General features: G+C 32.4%; 3 protein-coding genes across 10 annotated transcripts; 1 reads left to right on the top strand and 2 right to left on the bottom strand.

The window, feature by feature from the left end:
- Positions 1–17: 17 nt before the first annotated feature.
- Anchor (integral membrane protein GPR155 homolog anchor) lies at positions 18–4,300 on the bottom strand. The gene is made up of 11 exons (XM_076386604.1): positions 4,143–4,300; positions 3,755–3,877; positions 3,557–3,679; positions 3,195–3,484; positions 2,314–3,125; positions 2,023–2,237; positions 1,818–1,957; positions 1,582–1,744; positions 1,342–1,510; positions 1,076–1,262; positions 18–983 (listed from the first exon to the last, which is right to left on the bottom strand). Exons 3-11 carry the CDS (start codon positions 3,655–3,657, stop codon positions 670–672), a joined length of 2,391 nt encoding a protein of 796 aa, XP_076242719.1. The 5' UTR covers positions 3,658–3,679; positions 3,755–3,877; positions 4,143–4,300; the 3' UTR covers positions 18–669.
- A 1,429-nt stretch (positions 4,301–5,729) lies between these two features.
- Positions 5,730–12,081, top strand: LOC143184403 (uncharacterized). Of its 6 annotated transcripts, none has more exons than XR_013002769.1 (7): positions 5,730–6,458; positions 7,085–7,339; positions 7,431–7,623; positions 7,815–8,028; positions 8,099–8,241; positions 8,328–10,964; positions 11,351–12,081. XR_013002769.1 is itself a non-coding variant. In XM_076386601.1 (6 exons), the coding sequence occupies exons 1-6, from the start codon at positions 6,118–6,120 to the stop codon at positions 10,887–10,889; spliced, it is 3,708 nt and encodes a 1,235-aa protein (XP_076242716.1). In that variant the 5' UTR covers positions 5,730–6,117; the 3' UTR covers positions 10,890–12,081. The 6 variants fall into 6 exon arrangements, 2 of the variants coding, with proteins under 2 accessions (XP_076242716.1, XP_076242718.1); XR_013002768.1 differs by having other exon boundaries at positions 8,328–11,052; XR_013002766.1 differs by having other exon boundaries at positions 8,328–11,555; positions 11,660–12,081.
- Positions 12,082–16,584: 4,503 nt separating this feature from the next.
- On the bottom strand, positions 16,585–21,225 carry Yme1l (ATP-dependent zinc metalloprotease YME1L). Of its 3 annotated transcripts, XM_076387260.1 has the most exons (13): positions 21,051–21,225; positions 20,390–20,518; positions 19,889–20,308; positions 19,599–19,806; positions 19,439–19,533; positions 19,104–19,347; positions 18,859–18,991; positions 18,528–18,765; positions 18,188–18,430; positions 17,952–18,098; positions 17,603–17,767; positions 17,279–17,516; positions 16,585–17,140 (listed from the first exon to the last, which is right to left on the bottom strand). In XM_076387260.1, the coding sequence occupies exons 1-12, from the start codon at positions 21,075–21,077 to the stop codon at positions 17,328–17,330; spliced, it is 2,238 nt and encodes a 745-aa protein (XP_076243375.1). In that variant the 5' UTR covers positions 21,078–21,225; the 3' UTR covers positions 16,585–17,140; positions 17,279–17,327. The 3 variants fall into 3 exon arrangements, with proteins under 3 accessions (XP_076243375.1, XP_076243374.1, XP_076243376.1); XM_076387259.1 differs by lacking the exon at positions 16,585–17,140 and having other exon boundaries at positions 17,268–17,516; XM_076387261.1 differs by lacking the exon at positions 16,585–17,140 and having other exon boundaries at positions 17,268–17,516; positions 19,439–19,521.
- Between the last annotated feature and the right edge of the window lie 181 nt (positions 21,226–21,406).

The following is a 21,406-nucleotide window of genomic DNA, read 5'->3' as shown; positions in this document are numbered from 1 at the left end:
TGTACATTGTTACCATTTACATAAGAGTATATGTTATTGTAGGAATATCATGTAATTAAAATTTCATTCACAGAATATTTGACATATATACATTTTATTAGTATATTATTTCAAAAAAATAATGATAACCGAAATATTTAATTTAACGATTACATGATTTCTAAGATAGCTCTGTAAAAAATACAGTGTTCCAAAATACTACCATCACAAAGAAAGCTCAATACTGTGCACAATATTAGTATTCAAAAACTAATATTTATCTTTGGCATTTTTTGAAGTTATTATGCTATTTTTGTGTTATTCTCGTTTAAAATATTTAATTGTATAATAAAACATATGTGTTGCCACATAATTATTGTAACACAATAAGCACAGCCACAATTATGAAGATCCCTCATAAGAATTCATAAGGAATTCAATTTCATAATCGAAATTCTCAAAATAAATTATACTATGTATATACAGGTCTGTTAAAATGTAAAAAAAATTCTACATAAAATGTAGTATATAAAAAAAGACAAATAATCCTAGATATCAATCCTGGATATCAATCTTAGAAAACAATGCTCCATTTAACAATTTCATATAAACAGATAACATTTCTAAAGACAGCTAAAAAACGTATAAAAATGAACCTAAATTACCCGAGAACTTGGAGATATTTTGCAGTTAGGCATCGAAAGTGTAAAGCAAATTTTGATCATAGAAATGCTGAGTACCATCGATATGTTGTAACACTCTACTATCTAATAAGCAACGACCGTACTGAATAGCGTCATCTCTAGTTTGTGCAATACCAGCTTCGAGTAGCCAATCAACTAAATCAGACCCAGTAAAAACACCTTTGTATACCCTTAATAAGCGTCTACGACATATGGCTATACGAGCACGACATTCAGCTAAATGGCTACGATTAAATTGATCCCGAATAGTCTTCGCCTCAGAACTCAGCTCGTCCTCAGAAGGAAGTTGCAATTCTTTTCCTGCAAATATTCAATTCACATAGCATATTTACAATTAAAAAATCATGGGGAAAAACAAAATGCATAGATATAGAAATAAAGAATGAATTTACCCATGCGCCATTTATGGCACATCTTTCGTATCCAACATCCCAATTTTCCAAGGCCAGGGTCCAATCCGAAGATAGCGAATGCAATTAACGACTGACCAAAATTCAGAGCAACATCTAGAAACGCCAGTTCTGCGTAAATTCCAGTTAATTGTTCCATAATTAATGTTCCAATTGATATAGATAAGCCCTGTGTTGTATGACAGTAATTTGTAAGATTATGCTATTTCCGAAACAAATAATATGTATAATGTGAATGGATAACTCACGATAAACATGGAACACAACAATAAGATAAGAAATACAAGATGACGAAGTATTTGTGGGTCATCTGTTGCATTTCTTGCATTATCCAAATACAAATCACAGTCATCTGTGTCGTTATTATTACTCCTACATATTCCGTTTGGGCAACCATCTGCATATTCACAGCCGATACTAGAAACATTATTCAAGTGTTATAAAAGCGTAATTGTAATATTTATTGAATTACTATGTTATTCACTTACATGGGCGTACGAGAAGTCGACGAAACGAGATCCTCAACATCTACGACGCGGTCTACAACCCTGTGACTAGTAGAATTTTCCGCATTATCTGCTAAGTTCGAATAAGACGCCGAAACATTTCGACGTTGATACCTTTGTTGCAATACTAAGCATCCTAGTGTCACTGTAAAAAGAAGAAAAAAGAGAATGGTAAAAAATTGTATTCTTTATCTTGAATTTATCATAGAGAAACATACCAATGAAGCAGAATATTAAGATGACAGTAGATATTGCAGCTTGAATCCTACCAAGCTGAAAATTTGGATTTGTATAATCAAATTCAGACACTTTTGGAGTTATTGTACTACACAATATAATTGCTATTAAAAATGGAATCCTGTAAATGTATAAAATATAACACTCATTATTTGAAATACTAAGATAATTATTTTTTTTTCTTACCCCCATCCTACAGGAAAGAACCACTTCTGTATACTTTGTACAAAGTCCAAGGAGCGAGAACTCAAATACAGTAAAGTTGCTGCTATTGCCATTGTCCATATGCGGCTAGCGTATACTCCCGTAGTGATTAAAATGAATTGGAAATACCATAGTACTGATCCACTGCTATGCGATTCAAGTTTGGTCCAGATAATTACCCCCACAGCTATAGCTAGCTGAAATTTTATTTTCGATATAAATTTTCGAACTGTGTCTTGCATAAAATTGAAGTCTGTGTGTGCCGATACAAACCTGTGCAATTATGACACACAAAGTGCATCGATGAGTGACGCTTTTATGTTTCTTTTGCCCTAGTCCAAGGAAACAGATAATCAACCACACGCAAACAGCCAGTGAAGCGATACTCACATCAAAGGAAAATATATTTAACTGATGTGTGTAATTGTCTGGGCTAATTCCAGAGGAAACTGCATCAATTAGTTTCGCTGATACAAACATGAGTGGAGCAGATAAGAATGTACAAGCAACCATAGCTGAGGCAATTAAGTCAATCTCGAGATTGTATCGAAGAGTAAAAATAAATAGGGCTGGTGCTGTTGGTATGGTACCATACAGAAATCCGTATGTACTCAAATCTTGAGTGTCTGTAGCGTTTTGACCAGCATGTAAGAGAATGATAGACTCTCTTATAACCAATGGAAGCACTAACAATTTTACCGAGATCAATATTCCAGGTATAACAAGAGCTGTGCCTTTTAGTTTGTGTACTTTCCCAACCATCATTAACCCCAAGAGAAAGAGAGCACTAGCTGAGAAAGCATTGCCAAACACTTCCAGAACAGTGGCAAGTACAGATGGTATTTCATGACTGAAAATAAGATTCCCTACAATACCGAGTACAGTCATAAAAATTACTGGATTTAGCGCGATTCCTTTTAGAATAGATGTAATCATTTCTCTGTAGCTTCTGTGGTTTTCATTACTACGTTTGCCTATTTCTAATAATACAAAACCAATTGGGTTTAAAATAGCTAGTGATATAGGAGCCATTAGATAGAGATATGCTGCATATTCTGGATGTGTATTCCCATATAATGCATCAACTGTAAAAATATATCATTATCAATATAATATCATTGAAAGTTTATATGATATCTTCATTTTTTACTTACTCATAGGATATCCAATAGCAAAATCATTACTCTGAGTGGTAAATATAGCAAAAAGTGCAGCACAACCTAGATTAGATTGTCTTTTAATGACTATAGATACACTGAGTACAATAAAAAATACACAACTTTTAGCCAATAAAACAGCAAGCAGGAACTTCCAGTTAACCAGACTGAAGTCAAGTTTAGCTAATGATATGAAGATCAGAGATGGCAAAGCAAATGTTCCCACAAAGGTGTTTAAACCACTTGCTTCTGTCTTTGTAATCACATCAAATCTTCCAGCAATATATCTAGAAAAAAACAAACAAGTGGTATGATCTACCATATTAAAATTTAAGTAGTTAAAATATTAGGATTTTTACCCGCATAATATAATAGCAAAGCACTGAATCAGTGCAAGATACAGATTATCCATGGGCTGATTTTCCATGGTTGTAAATTGTGCCTCTTCCATTATAGTCATAATTAACAATATTTATTAATTCCTGCAATTAGAAAACACGCATTCAATGACAAGATATGCATTTAAATGCAGGTAAAATCAAATACATAATACTTACTCCTTTTTAATGTATATACAAACATATAAATATATGTGTCCCAAATGGACACTCATATGAAACATTATTTAATGTTAATTTCATCTCATCCTCTATTAAAACTGTTCTGACACTGTATACAATCTGCAGTTTGAAAAACATAGATGTATCATTTGGAGCAACAATTTGTATGTGTCACTTGTTAAGTAAATTACACGTTTAAAAATTAAAATACAGTAATGACACTGTTATCTTCAGACAATTAAATCTACAACTAATTTGAACATAACGCTGAACACTGTACAATGCTTACACATGCAGAAAATTTCGCTAATTCTGCATTCTGTAAAAATGTTCAAACCGATCGTATCTCGAGGATAAAAAATAAGAAAAGGATGTAAAAACTTACCAACAATCCTGATTGGATCGTCAACGATCTAATTTAGTAAAAATCTTTTATGCAAGCCCGCAGCGATAGAACACATTACAATATACTGCTTTCATTACGTAGAGGAACAATTTCAATCTCATCCAGCTGCATGTAAATATCGACAATTCGTCGGTGAGTCATGTGATTGGTGACTTTCAATCACGTGTCTCTCGGTCAGACATCAAACGAATTCAGGGAATATAGTATTGCGTCTTCTAACGAAAAAGAAAATAGATTTTTTGCACATATATAATCAATTTTTAATTATACACAAATTTGAGGGGAAAAAGAACTTATTTATCGTAATTTTTAACATATGTATTGCAAATTGGACATGGTTGCAAGTGGAAAAAAATTTGAAACCTATAAATCACCTAAGCCATGATATTGAGCAACATTTGTGTTAAATATTGTTATATAATGAGTTACAAAGTCTTATTAAAGGCTATGAATGCGCAAGTTGTGTTTTACTACTGTATTATAAAACAGATTCGCTGAAACGTATTTTTAGCGACGAATAAGTTGTATTTATTTCAGGATTTCTTTGCAAGTAGTGGTTAAAATTTTTTATAAGCATTATGTAGTTTATTATACAACTATACGAAGCGATAGCATTGTGCATTTATTATTAAGTGAACATTATATCATCGGCGAAGTATAGGAGAGAATTATCACCCCAATGAATTTTTCTCTCGCAAGTCCCCTTACCAGTTTTATTCCTTATCATATTCGACGTTATCGATTCAGTCTAAAATACAGTTACATACAGTGCTACGAGTGGTAGGAATGAAAATCAAGTATTAGCGGAAAAATTTTAAATGTAAAAGAGTTAGAATATCCATATTTTTCATACATACTACAACCAGAAGAAAAAGGATCCACAGCTTTTGAAGTAACTGAGAAAAAAATAAAGATTACAAAGCGATCACCCATCCTTGCCATGGTTCTCGACTTGGCTGCTTAACTTCAGTGATCGCGGAGAAATGGGTCCTTTGCACCCAGCTAAGGTCGCTGACATTTAGGTTAGGTCGCATAGAAAATCATTGCCCGAGAAAATTTCCAACAGATGGCGCTACGGTACTATTCCTGAGATGGAGCTTCTACGTCTCGCCACAAGATGGCAATAGCGGCTCTGTTTTTAGCGGGAACTTTAGTTCGGCAGTTTTGCCGCTAGATCGAACATTAAATTCACCAATGATCGTTCATCCTTAATCACAAACGCCCAATAAAAAGCCCGATGCATCGGAAATACAATGGGCTGGACCACAACGAACGACATCCTCAATTTTTGACAAACTCCATGAAGAAACGCCTCCACTTAATCCACTTTGCAGCGGAATTCATCACTCTTACGAAATTCCTCATTTAAAAATACTCCTAACGTATGTATCGTTTCAGAATCATAGAACGCGAATACCCTCGCGCAATTCAGAATACATTCACCAATGATCGTTCTTCCTCGTTCTTTTCTCTCCCACTTTTCGAGAATAAACTCGAACTCTATGAGAACGCGGCCGCGACACGTCAGAGAAAGCGATACGAAGTGATGTGCCCATAAGACAAAGCGCAAGATCTATGACGATCGAAGAACGCGCAAAGTTCTCGGATTTTCGTGCCTGGTGAGACCACCGTCCACGGAATCGTTGGCTTCGAGTTCGTCATGGGCCGGGCATAAGTGCGTCCAGTCGAATCGACTATGCGAAAAGGCACGAGCGAACCGTTTCGCTTGAGATCGGTATGACGGATTCGCGGCTATTCTCATATTGTATGCGCTTCGGCAAATTGTCGGTCTGCGCGAGTGGAGGGTCTCGAATGGCGCTTATGTATGTACCACCGGGAGTGCGATGCTAACAAGTAGTCCAGCTGACTCTGACAAAATGGTAGGGTACTCGCGTCCAGCGGGAGCTGATAACTTTCTACAAACGTAATCGAGCCGCCTCCGTTACGGGGTACGATGAGTACTGATAACCATGATCAAACGAAGCCCTGCGTCAGCAAACCACCCGCAAGAATCGAGCTTAACGCCGACGAGAGCGCGTTCGACGGCAGGCGAATCAAAAAGGAACGAACTGACGTTTCCCACGAGAATGGTGACGGCGGCATCGGCGCCGGCGGTAACGATAATAACAAGCAAGTGCAGCCGAGTCAGCGACCGGCTGCCGGCAGATTTTCGAACGGCTTCCATGACGGCGACCTACTTCAAGATATCATCGCGGCCAAGTTCACGACCCTGGCGAATCATGGCACGACTGCCAAACACGACAAAATTCGCCTTATGATCGAAGATAGTATCAGGTTATTTCAATTTATATTTTTCTCTTTTTACCCTCCCCCCTCTTTTTAACATCTTTCTCCCACCCCTCCCGCTCGTCTCGCGTTTTTCTTCTTCCTTTATCACTTTTTCTTTTAGCTGGTTCAAGCGTGCTTGGTTTTTGCGAGAACATCTGTTCTTTCGCTGGAGATTATGTCTGAGGAGGAACTGGATAATATTTTTGTGTAGTATGAGCAAGGCAGTATTCCTTTATTCGAGGAACTGGTTTCGTTCTGTCTGAGGAGACCCAGTATTGGTTGCAACTCTGAATTTTGTTTGGAAATAATATTTGCGAACAGATTTGTCGATGTACGGGATCGGTCTTATGTGGCTTTTAGGTAGATTCAGATATTTGTGGGAATAGTAAAGGAGTTACAATGGAAGAATATTTAATAGTTAGTTGTAAAGGAACTTCAATCATCTTAAGGTGTTTCAAGGTTTCTTTTTTGAATATTCAGAGCTTTGTAGTACTCATGGATTATAATACTCTGCCAACCGATTAAGCAGAAGTACATCTTCTATGAGTTTAACAGATTAATAAGTATATACAATTTATAAAAATTCTTTTCAGTTTTGCTTTCACTAACTTTCTATTGCTTTCTATTTCTAGTGAAGAATCAAAAACACGCATTCAGGAAATCTTCTCACGAATTGAACAACTGAAAATAGAAGAAAAGTTATTATTGTACCTGAAGCTTCCATTATCATTGGCTAATACAGAAGGAACAGTTGATCCTTTGAGGCAACCTTTAAACCCATTAGGAAATCGTTATGAGATTCATCAGACTATCATGTGGATTAAGACACACTTGGAAGAAGACCCTGATGTCTCTTTACCAAAACAGGAGGTTTATGATGAATATAAGTGAGTATTTCAAATTGATATGTTTGGAAAATTATCATATATGTATATAGCAGCATTAGGTTCTATTTTTTTCTCCTTAATCTATTTGCAGCATGTATTGTATGCGGAATTCTATGAAACCCTTGTCAACTGCAGATTTTGGAAAAGTAATGAAGCAAGTTTATCCACGAGTTCGACCACGCAGATTAGGCACACGAGGCAATTCACGTTATTGTTACGCTGGAATGCGCAAGAAAGTCAAATTAGATCCTCCAACATTACACAATATAACTGGCACTCAGACTGTGAGACATAAGATTAAACTTTAAATGTTTCATATAACTCGAGTAATAAAAAATTTATTAATATTATTTTTATGTATTGGGAAAGTTTGATTTAATAATCTTTACAGATTACATGTATATTCCATATTGGTATTATGCATAATAAGATATTTTATTTATGAAAATAATATGATTCGAAATTAAACTTGTAGGGTGATGATGTAGATGAAAATATTACTGAAGAAATGTTGGGAGCTGCATCTACATTAATCAGAGAATGGGCAGAGAGCCTATTGGGCTTAAAATTTCCAACTTTGAGTGCCTTAGCACGTCATCTTGTCGATAATCTTTGTGTTGATATTCGATCTCTAGCTGCTGTATGCATATTATGCGCTTCAGGAGATTCTAATACATCGACAAATAAAGGTTGGCTGATTCTTTATATTTGAGACATAATTATATTAAATAGATTTAAGTAATTAATTTGTATGTTCAGAGTCGACCACGGATTTGCGTGTAACACCTGTAAGTGGAAAATCTGGGAAACTCAGAGAAGCACAGTTACAGTTGCAACGAAAATTACAGCAGCGAGAACATATAAGGGATCAAAAACATCGTCATATTGATACTGTTATGCAGGTACAGATTATTTGAATAGATAATGTAATATAAATAAGAATTACGTATATTATATTAATGATAAATATATTTTCTGTATGTTTCAGAATCAGAACAAAGAGAAGACTGTTGATAATAAACCTGGGGTAAATAAAGGAAATAAAAAAGCCAAGTCCAATCAGTCATCTCAAGGTACAAATATATCAAGTGGGCAGAATGCATTAGCTAAGTTCAATTTATCTGCTGTAGTAACCAACCGGCAGAAGAAAGTTCTTAAAGCTAATAGTCAGCCATGCAACATCTCCCTGGAATCCAACTGTGATAATGTAGTGGTACAATCGATCGAAGACGTACAGAATAATAGCAACCCTAGTGTAGTGATGACCAACTGCGTAAATACACAGCGAGATGTCAAACCTAAAAATTCCAGAAAGCGTGCCAATCCAATCGTATTGAATCAGCCGTCAGAGACCAGCCCTGAGAAGCAAACGAAACTTACGGAACAGCAGTTGCAAGAGAATGTAGAGCATTCCAATGTATTGTTACCTAAGCTTACATCTATACAGCGTCCCAGCAAAATTTCAGTGATACTAGCTGGTAATTTGAAACCTACCAAGTGCAAAACAAACGAGGCTGTTAGTAGCCAGCCTAAAAACTGTGATATGGAATCATCAACATGTTCCAAAAGTTGTGTTAAAGTAAATGGTTGTCCTAGCAGTTTTGATCCTAGTTTGAACACGCCAGAAGAATCCGCGATTCTAACTAAAGATCAAATTCGATTGTTACAAGAAAATTCCAATCTTATAACGAAAACTGGGAAGCTTGGTTCCATTGATTCGGATGCATTGGATGATTATCTAAACGGTGGTAACAATTCCCAAGAACAAGAAGAAGAATTACTACAGTATTTTCAACAAAGTAGCTCATCGAGTTCAGACGTGGAGGCCAATGCTATTGCCATTGATGAACAGATATCGAGATCTGATAAAGTATCACAATTAAGATTAATATTACAACAGAATTTAAAAGCAGGCACTTTGCATACATCCATCGACGGAATCCCCGCAGCTATTATTCGACAGAGCGTTGAAAAACGCGAAGTTACTCAAAAGCATAACTTAATATTACCAACGTTGTTAAACCATTCTAATCAGGGTAATACCAGACGTAGAGTTAGTTTCGAGACAAACGTTGTGGAACACGTGCAAGATTCAAATGTCATTACTAATACAGTACCACAGAGTCCGAATACACGTCGTAGAATATTTAATTTTACGCCAATATCGCCAGGCCCGCATTCGCCCATTAATGGCCGCGCTTCTAAATCCAATTCTGCCAATGCCAGTCCTTTTGTTTCGCCGCGAAATACACCCGTTCCTCGCTCGAGAAGTAATCTACAAGCAAGTAGTTCTAGAGCTCGTGCCCATAAGTCATTGTCACGTTCAATATCCTGCAGCATGCCCTACACCAGCAAGAACGATAATTTTGTTGTGCCCACGAGTGGTCCGGAATTAGTTCGACAAGCATCTACGCCACAGTTACCCTTGATTTCTACTAAATCATCAGAAGTGCAAGTCGGTAGCAGCACAACGCAGGTTTCTATAACTCCAAAAAGAGAAGGACAGGGATCACAGTGTGCTACATTTCTATCGTCCGATTTAGCACCGCAGAAACAATTACTTATTAATTATCCAAGCCAAGAAAATCTGCAGGAAATTAAGAACGTTTATCAGAAAAGTCAACCGGATCAAGAAATCAGTGAACTGTTCCACGGTAATAAACAATTTACGAATGAAATTTATCGATCACAATCAGTTCCGATACATAGAATGGTCGATCCTGCATTAATGTCGCCCATTTCAACGCAGCACTGTTTGTCAACGTTTCAAAGTCAGAGTTTTAATCCGTCTACGAGTAGCTCTATAGCACCCACACCAGTACCTAGTGAATTCAACGACTTTGGATCGATTGGTCAACCCGAAGGACCTTCAGCGTATTTGCTCGACGATGTTGATCCAAATTTTATATCAGACGATCAACATTTTCTCATGAGTGACAAGGAAATCACTCCTGAGAACATAACGAATATATTAAATATTTTGGACGAAGATGGGGCGCAAAGTTTGCAGATGTTGCCAGAACAACCTGCAGAAGAAGGCTTAATAGAAAACAACTCGCTTGTATTAGATGCCTTACCAAATTCGAACTTGAATTTATCGGAGGAGGATATGTTGGATCCATCAAGTGTACTTGATATTCCCGTAGGTGGGGCTCTACACAAAATAATACAATCACGCTCCTACCCCAATACACCGCTACCTGTGCCAGTATCTACATATACACCATCGTATACAGAAGATAGTAATGGATCAAGATCATATCCTTCGACACCACTGCATACGGTTCAATCACAAGAGACTTATCAAGAGACTAATGAACCAATGCTTTCAAGTCCCACTTTAAACTCTTTAAACTTGCATAACGAAACTGTAAACGAGTCTGCTTCTAGCAGTTTGTGTAGGAACGTTGTGGACTTACTTGAAGGAAGTTTTCTAGGTGAAACCGACACAGAAGCAAATGATTTGGACCCACTTGACAATTTTGATGGACTACAAGATGTTGATTCGTTGACACCTTTGTTTAATGAAGTAACTGAATCTAATCGTTGAAAGCATACAATAATTTGTGGATCTTGTGATTTTACATAGTGATCTACCAAAGGTTGGAAAGATTAAACTTAAGTTGTACGTCCACACGACTTTGTTCAACAGTAATAACACTTTGCATAAATATTCAATATTCATATGCAAAGCATTACAGCGGCAGTATAAAGTAATGATAAATAAATCTTAGTTCCTTATGCTAATGTTATGAAATGATTAATATTACAGTGATTAAATAACGATACATACATTCGAGCTTTTAGTTACAACAAATAATTTCTCTTTAATAGGATTATGGTGGACCTCTCACCTTTTTTTCTTGCACATTTCTCTTTCCATAATCTGTTCGAAATTAATAGTTTACCAATTCATGAAAATATTCAAGATTTTACTGCCTAGGTAATATAATAATAAGGGAAGTATTATTAAACAGAACTAACATTATCATTCTGTCTTCTTTATTGCAGTACCATAAAAAAATAATGACGAGAGCAGCTTATGGCGGAAAAATCAAACGCAAGAGAAACATTTAAAACTCTGAACAGTAAATTGAAAATAACTTTGACGCAGTTGTAATCATGCAATTCAATATAAATCTCTAAAGAGCAGAAAACAAAATGGGTAACTGCCAATTATATTCACTTTAGACTTGTATGTCGCTTATTTTGTAAAGTAAGTAAAGGAAAAAAAAACACTGTGATGCAAATATAAATCTCTGAAGATTGTATATTTCTTGAATTTGCCACTAGTGAAATTACAAATGTAAATGTCTCCAGAGGAGTCTTAGGTGTTTTTGATGGAACAGTGGGATTTCAAGTGTGAAAAAATGACGAAGAAGTTGCTCAAATGGAGCGATTGTCGCTGTGACGCATTTGAGATTCGAATAAGTGGAAGTTGATTTTATATAAATACTTTATATTCGTCGTTTTGAAACGTTTGTTTCTAAGTCATTTAAGAACGCGTTATTGCGACTTTGTTATTCAAGCGTTTCTAAGAAATATTTACAATCACCTGCTGGACATTGGTGAGCTTTTTTTTACATAACAATCGGTATTGAACCCAGTACGTAATACTCTTTCAGGCCAGAACAGGTCAAAGAGTAGATTTAAACACTTTTTTAATCTTTTATTATACGTAGTATATTTATAGATTATAAAATTTATATTTAATTGACAAGATATCATATTTTAGATCAGAAGTATTCAAACTTTGTATTATTACTTCATAGTTTTATTTAACTTGCTGTTTTTTATTTGATTTTTAATTTAGCGCTCGAATAGCTGTAAGGCTTAGAACTGTTATAAATTCTTTTGAAACGATATTTCAAACTTTTATTCCGCGTATCACTTTTTTAACCACTGGTTGAATCTCTTAAAAATAAAAATTTGAATAATTTTATTAATAGTTTGAGCACTTCTGTTTTAGAGACAACGATATGTTTTCGGAATATGAAATCGCATATTGAAACCATCGTACTGGATTCTACATCGATAATAATGCTAAATAATTATTGCTATGGCGGGTCTTCCTGGTATGTCGTTTTGTTCGTCAAAGAAATCCGAATTACCATAAGTACACCGCCAGTTTATATTTTTCTATGGCGTTCTCGATCGAGAATTTTATGAATTGGATAGTTTAATCGATTTTTATTCTTGTGCATCGTGGTTACTTAGCTTTCAAAGCATACAAGTTAGATCCTTTATAGAAAATCCGTGTAACGAAATTGTCGTTATACGCGGCCAACAAATTGAATCATTTCAAATTATTTTTCACGTCAAAGTCTTAATGATGCGCTTCACATCGTAAAGTATTAGATTTTTATAAAATACGGAATAAACGTAATTTACTCGCAAATGATCAGAGACGTACGACATTTGCAAACATTCTGTATTATCATTCTGTAAAGAATTATATGGCGTTACAGAGTTAACACCATGTAAAATGTTGTATAGTATGATTTTTGTGAAATCTTATCTTTGAGAGTTACTATTGACAAACAAATAATATGAACCAAATTTCGTATTCTGATATTAATTAAGAAGGCGATTATTGTGACAATAAAAGCTAAAATAACAGTGCTTTATATTTTGCATTTTGTAAAAATGACATTAATTTCTATATATTTATTTACGTTTTATGCAATATTACACTTGAATAAAATATTTTTGAAACGTTATTTGGTTCATGTTATTGCCGTATAAGGACCTACATTGCTAATACCGGTTTTTAATCGCCATTTCACATACCGTAATTGAGAAATTATATGTGAGTATCCAAAGAATTTTGAATCCCGTGAATTTAGAAAGCGCTAAGCATACATTAAATTCTTGAATTTGTAATATGTACATCTATATTAGCCTTTTGAAGCATGTATTAAGTGAACGTAACTATTCAGGTATATTTAAACTATTTCTTTTTTGTTTTATTTTTGAATGAAATACTTTTGAGCAAAAGTAATTTGTTAGCATATCATAAGAGTCTAAGACTATAATAAAAGAAAAAGATTGATTGATATTTAAATTTTAAAAAATTTGCGGTACTATAAAAAATGCCAATGAAGTATATTTTTTTATGGCAGCCTTTATTTGATATAATTAATAATGAAATTAATTAAGAATGAAAAGAAATCTGATTAATATGTTATTAACAATACTTCAAAGGGTTAATAAGTATTTTTCATAATTATAGTACATATTCATATGATGAAACATTGGTTTCTCACAAAGTATGGAATGCAGTAAACGCATTCTATTTGTAAAATGAGTTAAGTATAGTTCAAATATTCTAAACTGTTAAACAAGCATAAGACGGTAATCTTATTGTAAGGCGAGTTATGAACTGTACAAATATAAGAAAAACTAATGAACCAAGTAGTAATTCGAAACTAGTGATTAATTAATGAATGAAAAAAAGGACTCGACCTTTCAGGTTGTGAAAAAGATAATGAAAAAAAGGATATAATCGAGCAAGTACATGAAGTTATTAGATAAAGTAAATAACTTTCATTAACTTGACCAAATGATCGAAGATCTTGAAAATTTCTATAATAGTACTGCTATTTATAACTCATAAGTAAAAGCATATATTACAATATTGTTGTTATACGCACAAAGATTTTAGGTAGGAAATATTCTGTACTATCAAGTATAATCAGGGTTTATCTGTACTGTTGGATTAATAATTTCAATTTATCTAGTTACAGATATCAATACCTTCAGTTTGCAGAAAAAGCGTTTTTACATGATTAGTGCAATACTTAATATTCTTCTTTGTTTATCGATAAAAAGATATTGTCACAAATAGACAGTTATATTGCTATAAATACTAAATATTGCTCGTGCAATTAAATACATGTGAAAAAATACGAATCGTCAAAATTGATACTGGTATTTAGACACATATTGTAACAGCACTGATGTATAAAACAGAAACAAATTATATCGAAACATGTATACATTCATATCTACATGAACAGTCAATAGTTATAGTTACATTTAAGGAAAATAATAGCAGTGACAGTCTTGTCTATATAAAATCATTAAGACCAGTTTGAATACAACAGAATTTAATGAAACGTTGGGCTAATAAGACAAGATTGTTTAAACGGGCATAGTATAACTAAATTACAATACAATCTACCTTTGCACTGTATTTTTTAACTCCATCGGATTATTCATTTACTATTATATATTACTGTCCACATTCGCTTAAGTTCCTACTGTATCAGTGCTTATTGTTACAATGTCACAGAATATTTCTTTAATAGCAGTAATTTTAATTAATTTTCATAATGTACATTTCGAAGGAGAAAAAAATGGAGTACAAATGGACTCTGACTTGGATATTAGTAATAATTGCATGGATAGAAGAGTGTCATAGAACAGTAAAATGTATGTCGTAATTGTAGTGCGCAATAATTTACCAATTGTCACAATTAGAAAATATGTAGAATGAGATACTTTCATGAAACAAGATCCATCGATCATCGTTTTAAAAATATCGTTCAATTTTGTTACTATGATTTTATTAACATTTCGCTTTACAATATTGTTCTATTTATTAGTATTCTATGTACCAAGTGATGATAGACATTTGCAAGAATATGAATTCAGTAGAATGCGTGCAAACTAATGGTATAATGGTTTAAAGAAAAACTCGCCTTGCTTATTTTCCGTCAAATATTAGTAACTTAAATAATCTTGCTATACAAACAATCTGCGTTCTCTTCTTGTCAACAATTTGTATTAATTTCAACATAAGGAAGGTGGACCTGGCGATATTATGCAGTTACTGCTGCTCCAGAGGCTTATCGATCTTTGAAGAATCGTTTTTTTGGATTCTTCAAGATCCTTTCGCTTCATTAATAAATATTCCTCTACCCATTTTGTATGGTCAAATGTTAAGTGGGCTAAATCAAGTAATAGGAAAGCGGTACTCCTATTGCATGTGCTAGTGTCACTGGCAATTTATTTTGCTTTGTAAATAAAAATTCTTTTTTAGAAAAAAAAAGGATTGTTATAGAAAAGTATGATGAAATTGTTCCCTCTTTATTCCTTGTAAAATAAAATAATCCCCACTACTACACATTTTTTAATACATAATTAGTATTATAAAATTTTGTATGGACTAAAATCCTACGTTCATGTATTAACTTTTTTTACTGTCATTTATCATTTTACTCTTATAATTATGAAATTTAGATAGTTTTATGTTTAAAATGATAATAAAATATTTGTATAAATAGAAGGTTGAATGAAGAATTTTTTTGATTAATCAGTTTGTCTTTATTATTTAATATTTAAGGAATAATTTCAATTAAAAAATATCTGCTTGTCAAGATTTCTAATGTTCTAAACCAATTATTTAAACGATTATTAAATTACTTATTAAACAATTAATATTTCTACTCATATGGCTTATTTTTTTGTAGTTTTAAAATTAAAATGTTAAAAAGATATCGTTTCCTGTACTTTTTTGTTCCATATTCATAGTTAAAATTACTTAAAACCGTAATGTATGGCAAATTAAATTTGACTAATTAATTATATAGAGAATCCAAACAGTTGTGATCCATTTCTCAGCGAGTTAATAAACTGTGATATTTATTTAAATACTTGTAAATCATTTTTGTGCATATTTGCTTATTATACATACGTTTTTCTATTTCATATGGTTATTTTATACGTTATTTCTTTGATATATTATTATTCATTTACACAATATGTTTTATACAAATTATTCATGTACGAAAAATAAGTATCAGTTTAACTTCTTAATTGACTTATTACATTTTATAATATTAAACATTATTAATTCGTGTCTTAATATCTATATATTTACAAATATACTAATAAAACGAATAAGTATGACAATGAAGGTATACTAAATTTAAAGGCAATAATGATCTGTAATATTCGTATGTATGTATACATATATATAAAAACATAACAAGATAGATAGTAAATAAATAAATAAATAAAATATATATATATATATATATATATATATATGTATATGTATCACGCACACGATTTTGTATAATTTATAACAACCATATAATGACAAATAAAATGTTAATATACGGCCTAAACATCAATGAATCACTTTTCTATGTAGTACATTACTATTTCTAAACATTAAAATAGATTTCTACAAATATATGTAAAATAGTTACACAGATAAAAAAGAAAATGTGTTAGTTTACTTTCATATTAATTTTATTGGAATATGTTAATTATCAAATTGTTATATATAATTTATAGGTACATTATAAAGATATTTCTTCTGTTAAAAACAAATGTTGATACACATTTTGGTTTAGAAGTATCATGTGGAAGATTTAGTTATAAGATGATACTTATACAAAAAAGTATGATTGTACATTCTATTTATTTGGATATTAAAAAAAAAAAAAACAATAGGGACGTTTCAGATTATGTTAAGTAACTCACCTTATTTATTTTCTCTACAAAAGTAGTTAAATATTTTGGCTAGCAATATTCTACGTCTATGTATCCTACATCTTCTTTTACGTTTTGTCGAGACTCTGTGTATAAATGGCTCCTCATTGTCACAGATAATAGAATACTACAAACTGTAGAGATATCGTAGTATTATCTTCCTTTATGTTTGGTTGCTTACTTATTTACACGAGAGGTCAATGCGAATGCTACCATGACCAAAGACACATGTCAAGAGATCAATAAACCGTGTTAAAGCAAAATTTCATGGCGAAATGTCTCATACCTGAGCATTATCTAACACAAAAAGAAAAGCCTTTGATATCCACACGCCTTCGCCTTTAAGTTCAACGTATTTTATTCAAACTATATATGATTTGAAATTGCAAAATTTAATTAATTCAATGAAACGTAATTATAAAAGTGATAGTATACCAAGTAATTTATTTTAATTTCTATTTCAAATTAAATTCCAGTATGCGAATTATAATACATGTTTAGATGGATCTACAATTGGCGGTTTATTGTGTAATGTTTCGATACTTTTCTTTCCATTTAGTATAGCTTTTACATCTTCCGCGTCTAGTGTCTCATATTTAAATAAAGCTTCTGCTAATTCTTTATGTTCTTTTGCATGAGTCTTTAATAGTGCTTTCGCACGTTCATATGATTCCTGGAAAAAAAGAACAAAAAAATTAATATAAAAACAGTAACAGTAGTAAAATGTAAAATTGAGCATTTCATAATAAAATAACATACTTGTAAAAGACGCTTCACTTCATTGTCAATGAGTTCAGTCGTACTAGGACCATAGTCACTACCACTACCGTATGCTTGTTTCTTTAAATCTGTGTGTGTTCTAAAACCAACTTTATCAGACATACCAAAAAGTTTTACCATTTCTTCGGCAATTTTGGTTGCATTCTGAAAAATATAATTAGAACTGATATTGTACACATATAACATATATTTCAATATTTATAAAAAAATAAGGTTGTAAATTGAAGATCAAGCTCTTATATATAATCGTATTTCTCTCAAACTTGAGTCTACATTAACATTACTGTATTAATTTTAAATAATAAAATATTGATATAAAAAAAAATACTTCAAAATCATTTGCCGCTCCCGTTGTTACTTTATCTGGCCCAAAAATTAATTCTTCTGCAGCACGACCACCCATCATTGAATCCATAACAGCTAATAACTGGGCTTTTGTTCGAAGATAAATGTCTCTATCGGGTAAAAACGCCGTCTAAAAATATGTGAAAAATATAAATAGAATCATATTTCGCGGAAATAAAGAGCAATGAAAAGAATTATTCTTCATATTTCAATGCTTACATGGCCTAAAGAAGGTCCACGAGGAATAATAGTAACTTTATGTATCGGCGTAGAATCTTTGGTGTAATATCCAACTATCGCGTGACCTGCTTCATGATACGCTGTAATAAGATTGGTTTCTTCATTGTTCACTCTTCGTTTCTTTTCTGGACCCATTACAATTTTGTCTCTAGCGTATTCCAAATCTTTCATAGTTACATAATTTGCATTATTTATAGCTGCTTTTAAAGCTGCTTGATTAACCTTTCAAATTAAACAAGTAGATAACATTAATATAATTTAAAATTAGCATCTTAGTTACCTAATTTAATTATTCATAAAAAAAATACGTAATACATACCATTGTTTCTAAATCAGCGCCAGTAAATCCAACAGTACGGCGTGCTAAACAGTCTACATCTATGTCATGTGTCAATATTCTTGATAAATATAAATTTAAAATTTCTTTACGACCAAGATAGTCTGGTTGTTGTACAAAAACTTCAATATCGAAACGTCCGGGTCTCAGCAATGCTTTGTCTAAGTCATCGCGCCTATTCGTTGCACCTAGTACTATAACACCTTCATTTTGAAGAAATCTGTAATTAAAATAAAGAAATTAAGTATTCAATAAATAGCAAAGATATTAGAACAAAATATATATATAAAAAATGAGAAAATGTTTGCATTACCCATCCATTTCCGAGAGCAATTGATTTATAGTTTGATTTGCATATGGGTGAAGAACTGAGTTAGTTCGTCTTGCACCAACAGAATCAATTTCATCTATAAATATTACAGCAGGTGCCCTTTCTTTTGCGGCTTCTACAAAAAGTTAATAAATTAATGATGATTAACTATATTCTCATAAACATTTGTTAACAAGAGTTTGTTATTTTATGTATAAAAACGTTTCCTCTTCACAAATTTTACTTACTGAATAAATCTCTCACTCTACGTGCACCTTGTCCTACTAGAACTTCGTCAAATTCTGCTCCAGCTGCATGGAAAAATGGAACACCAGCTTCGCCAGCTACTGCTCGAGCTAAGAGTGTTTTCCCTGTTCCTGGTGGTCCTACTAGTAATATACCTTTAGGTAATTTTCCACCAAGAGCAGAAAACTTTTCTGGGCTTTTTAAAAATTCAACAACATCTCTCAGTTCCTGTTTAGCTTCTTCAACCTAATATTTAAGGGACCACATGCATAAATAAAATATCCTGAGAGAAAAAATGATGTGAACAATTTTGTTTTATTTGCAATAGTTTACTTACCCCTTTGACATCATTGAAAGTTACATGAATTGCCTCTGGACTAATCTGAGCTCTTTGACCCATTGAAAATCGAAATACATTTCCTGGATTGTGAGCTATAATATTAAAAATGTATGGCACATAAATGGCGCTAAAGTAAGTATACTACTGATTTGCGTACCTCCATACCAAAGCATTAGTACAAGCAAGCAGGCAAACGATATATTGAATACTGTTTTGTACAAAAGAGAACGTGCACGTAATTGACGTTGAAGTCCCGCTTCGTATCCTTCAATGAAAGCTTTCTTTATTTTAGTATTTTCCTCAACTGAAGAATTACTAATTTTAGAGGTAATTTTTTCCATATCTAAAGATTTTATATGTATTCCCTGTATAAGAGAAAATTAATCATTACTTGTACAACTTAATTTATAGCTAAATTTAAAATTAAGGTGAAGAGTCTTATCTTACTGTTTCTGAATTAGAGAAAAATTTTTTAAATCTGCTTATATACCAAGGCTTTGTTTCCAATTCTACATTTATAGTACGTTTTGTTTTAAAATTACGAATTTGTACATGATAATTAAATGGATTTTTAACATAAACAGTACATAATGTTTTATAGCACTGCTTTGATGACAAATATATAGCAGGTAAGATAATTGGTTCTGTGAATTGTGCGCAAGGAAATTTTTGTTTATTTTCCATAAAATTTGATCCGCTTATGTAAGATACTTTCCACTTATTATTTTCATGTAGCCTTTCATGTAAAATTTTCATGGAAATTTGGTCTAATACTAAACAAACATTATTCTTTTTTACATTAAGTACGGTAATAACATTATCCATATTTAATTTATTTATTAATGTTCCTATGTAACTTCTTGCCACCTACAACAAATTGAGAATTTAATATTATGTTACATTTGCAATTGTATAAAATCTGACACATGATTCATTAGATTATCTTACTTCCACTGAGCTATTGTATGAAATCTCATCCTTAGGCTGTTTGAACTCATTTTGTCTTTTGACTTTAACTGGAAATGGTACAGATTTTGTATTAACTGTTGAAGTTAATTGTGTCAGATGATACAACACCTAAAAATATGAAATGGCGATAATTGTTTCTTGCCTACACGTGGGTATAACAACATTATATGACAATATTGATAATACAAGTATTTAATTTCTTTTAAAAGCACTGTAACTCATTAATCAAATACACATGTAATCTCAGAAGATTTTCAAAATCTATTATCTAAAAAAGCAAGTTGTGCGTAAAAAAAGTTTACAATTTTAATTTAAATCAGACAATGTACTTTCGTACCATCACCCTAGATAATTTTTTATTTAAAAAATTTGTACAAAAGAATGATTGGATCAAAAAATACATTAGAAATGTTAATTATTGCATTGTTAGATATAAATAAAACAATATAAATTTCGTCACCTTGTGCAAAGATAATGGAACAAGGTTATGAAATAAATCATTCGAATAAAGGACAGTCAATATGGATTTCATGCATGTACTTATGAATATAAAGCGTAGAACTGCTAAAATATCTGTTAAAATTCGGCAACATTCGTGTGAAATCATAATTGCACTCATATATACGTAAATAATACGAACCTGATTATGAGATTGAAAAGAAAACATTGAAAATCAATTCTTTTAAACAGATACAACGAATTAAATAGAATGGTTGTCCTTTAAACAGCAATTAATTCAACTGTTTGTAACGTTTTCGTTCGTATATCCTTAAAAATTAAATTACATGACACCATTAGGTTTTACGAGAAACATAGCTTTGATGCTATGAGGACAACGGAAACGGCTGCGTTCATATGACTTCCGAACATTTAAAGTTAGTTATGACGAACTAAAATTAGGTAAAATATTGTTTTCGAATCTTTTCTTGAAAGGCATGCTTATTTTAAACTCAAGATTTATGTTTCATATAAAAACGAATTTTGTTTCATAATTGA

The sequence above is a fragment of the Calliopsis andreniformis genome, chromosome 10 (genome assembly GCF_051401765.1).
Source record: "Calliopsis andreniformis isolate RMS-2024a chromosome 10, iyCalAndr_principal, whole genome shotgun sequence".
NCBI lineage: Eukaryota > Metazoa > Arthropoda > Insecta > Hymenoptera > Andrenidae > Calliopsis > Calliopsis andreniformis.
This window is presented reverse-complemented; position numbering and strand designations above follow the sequence as displayed.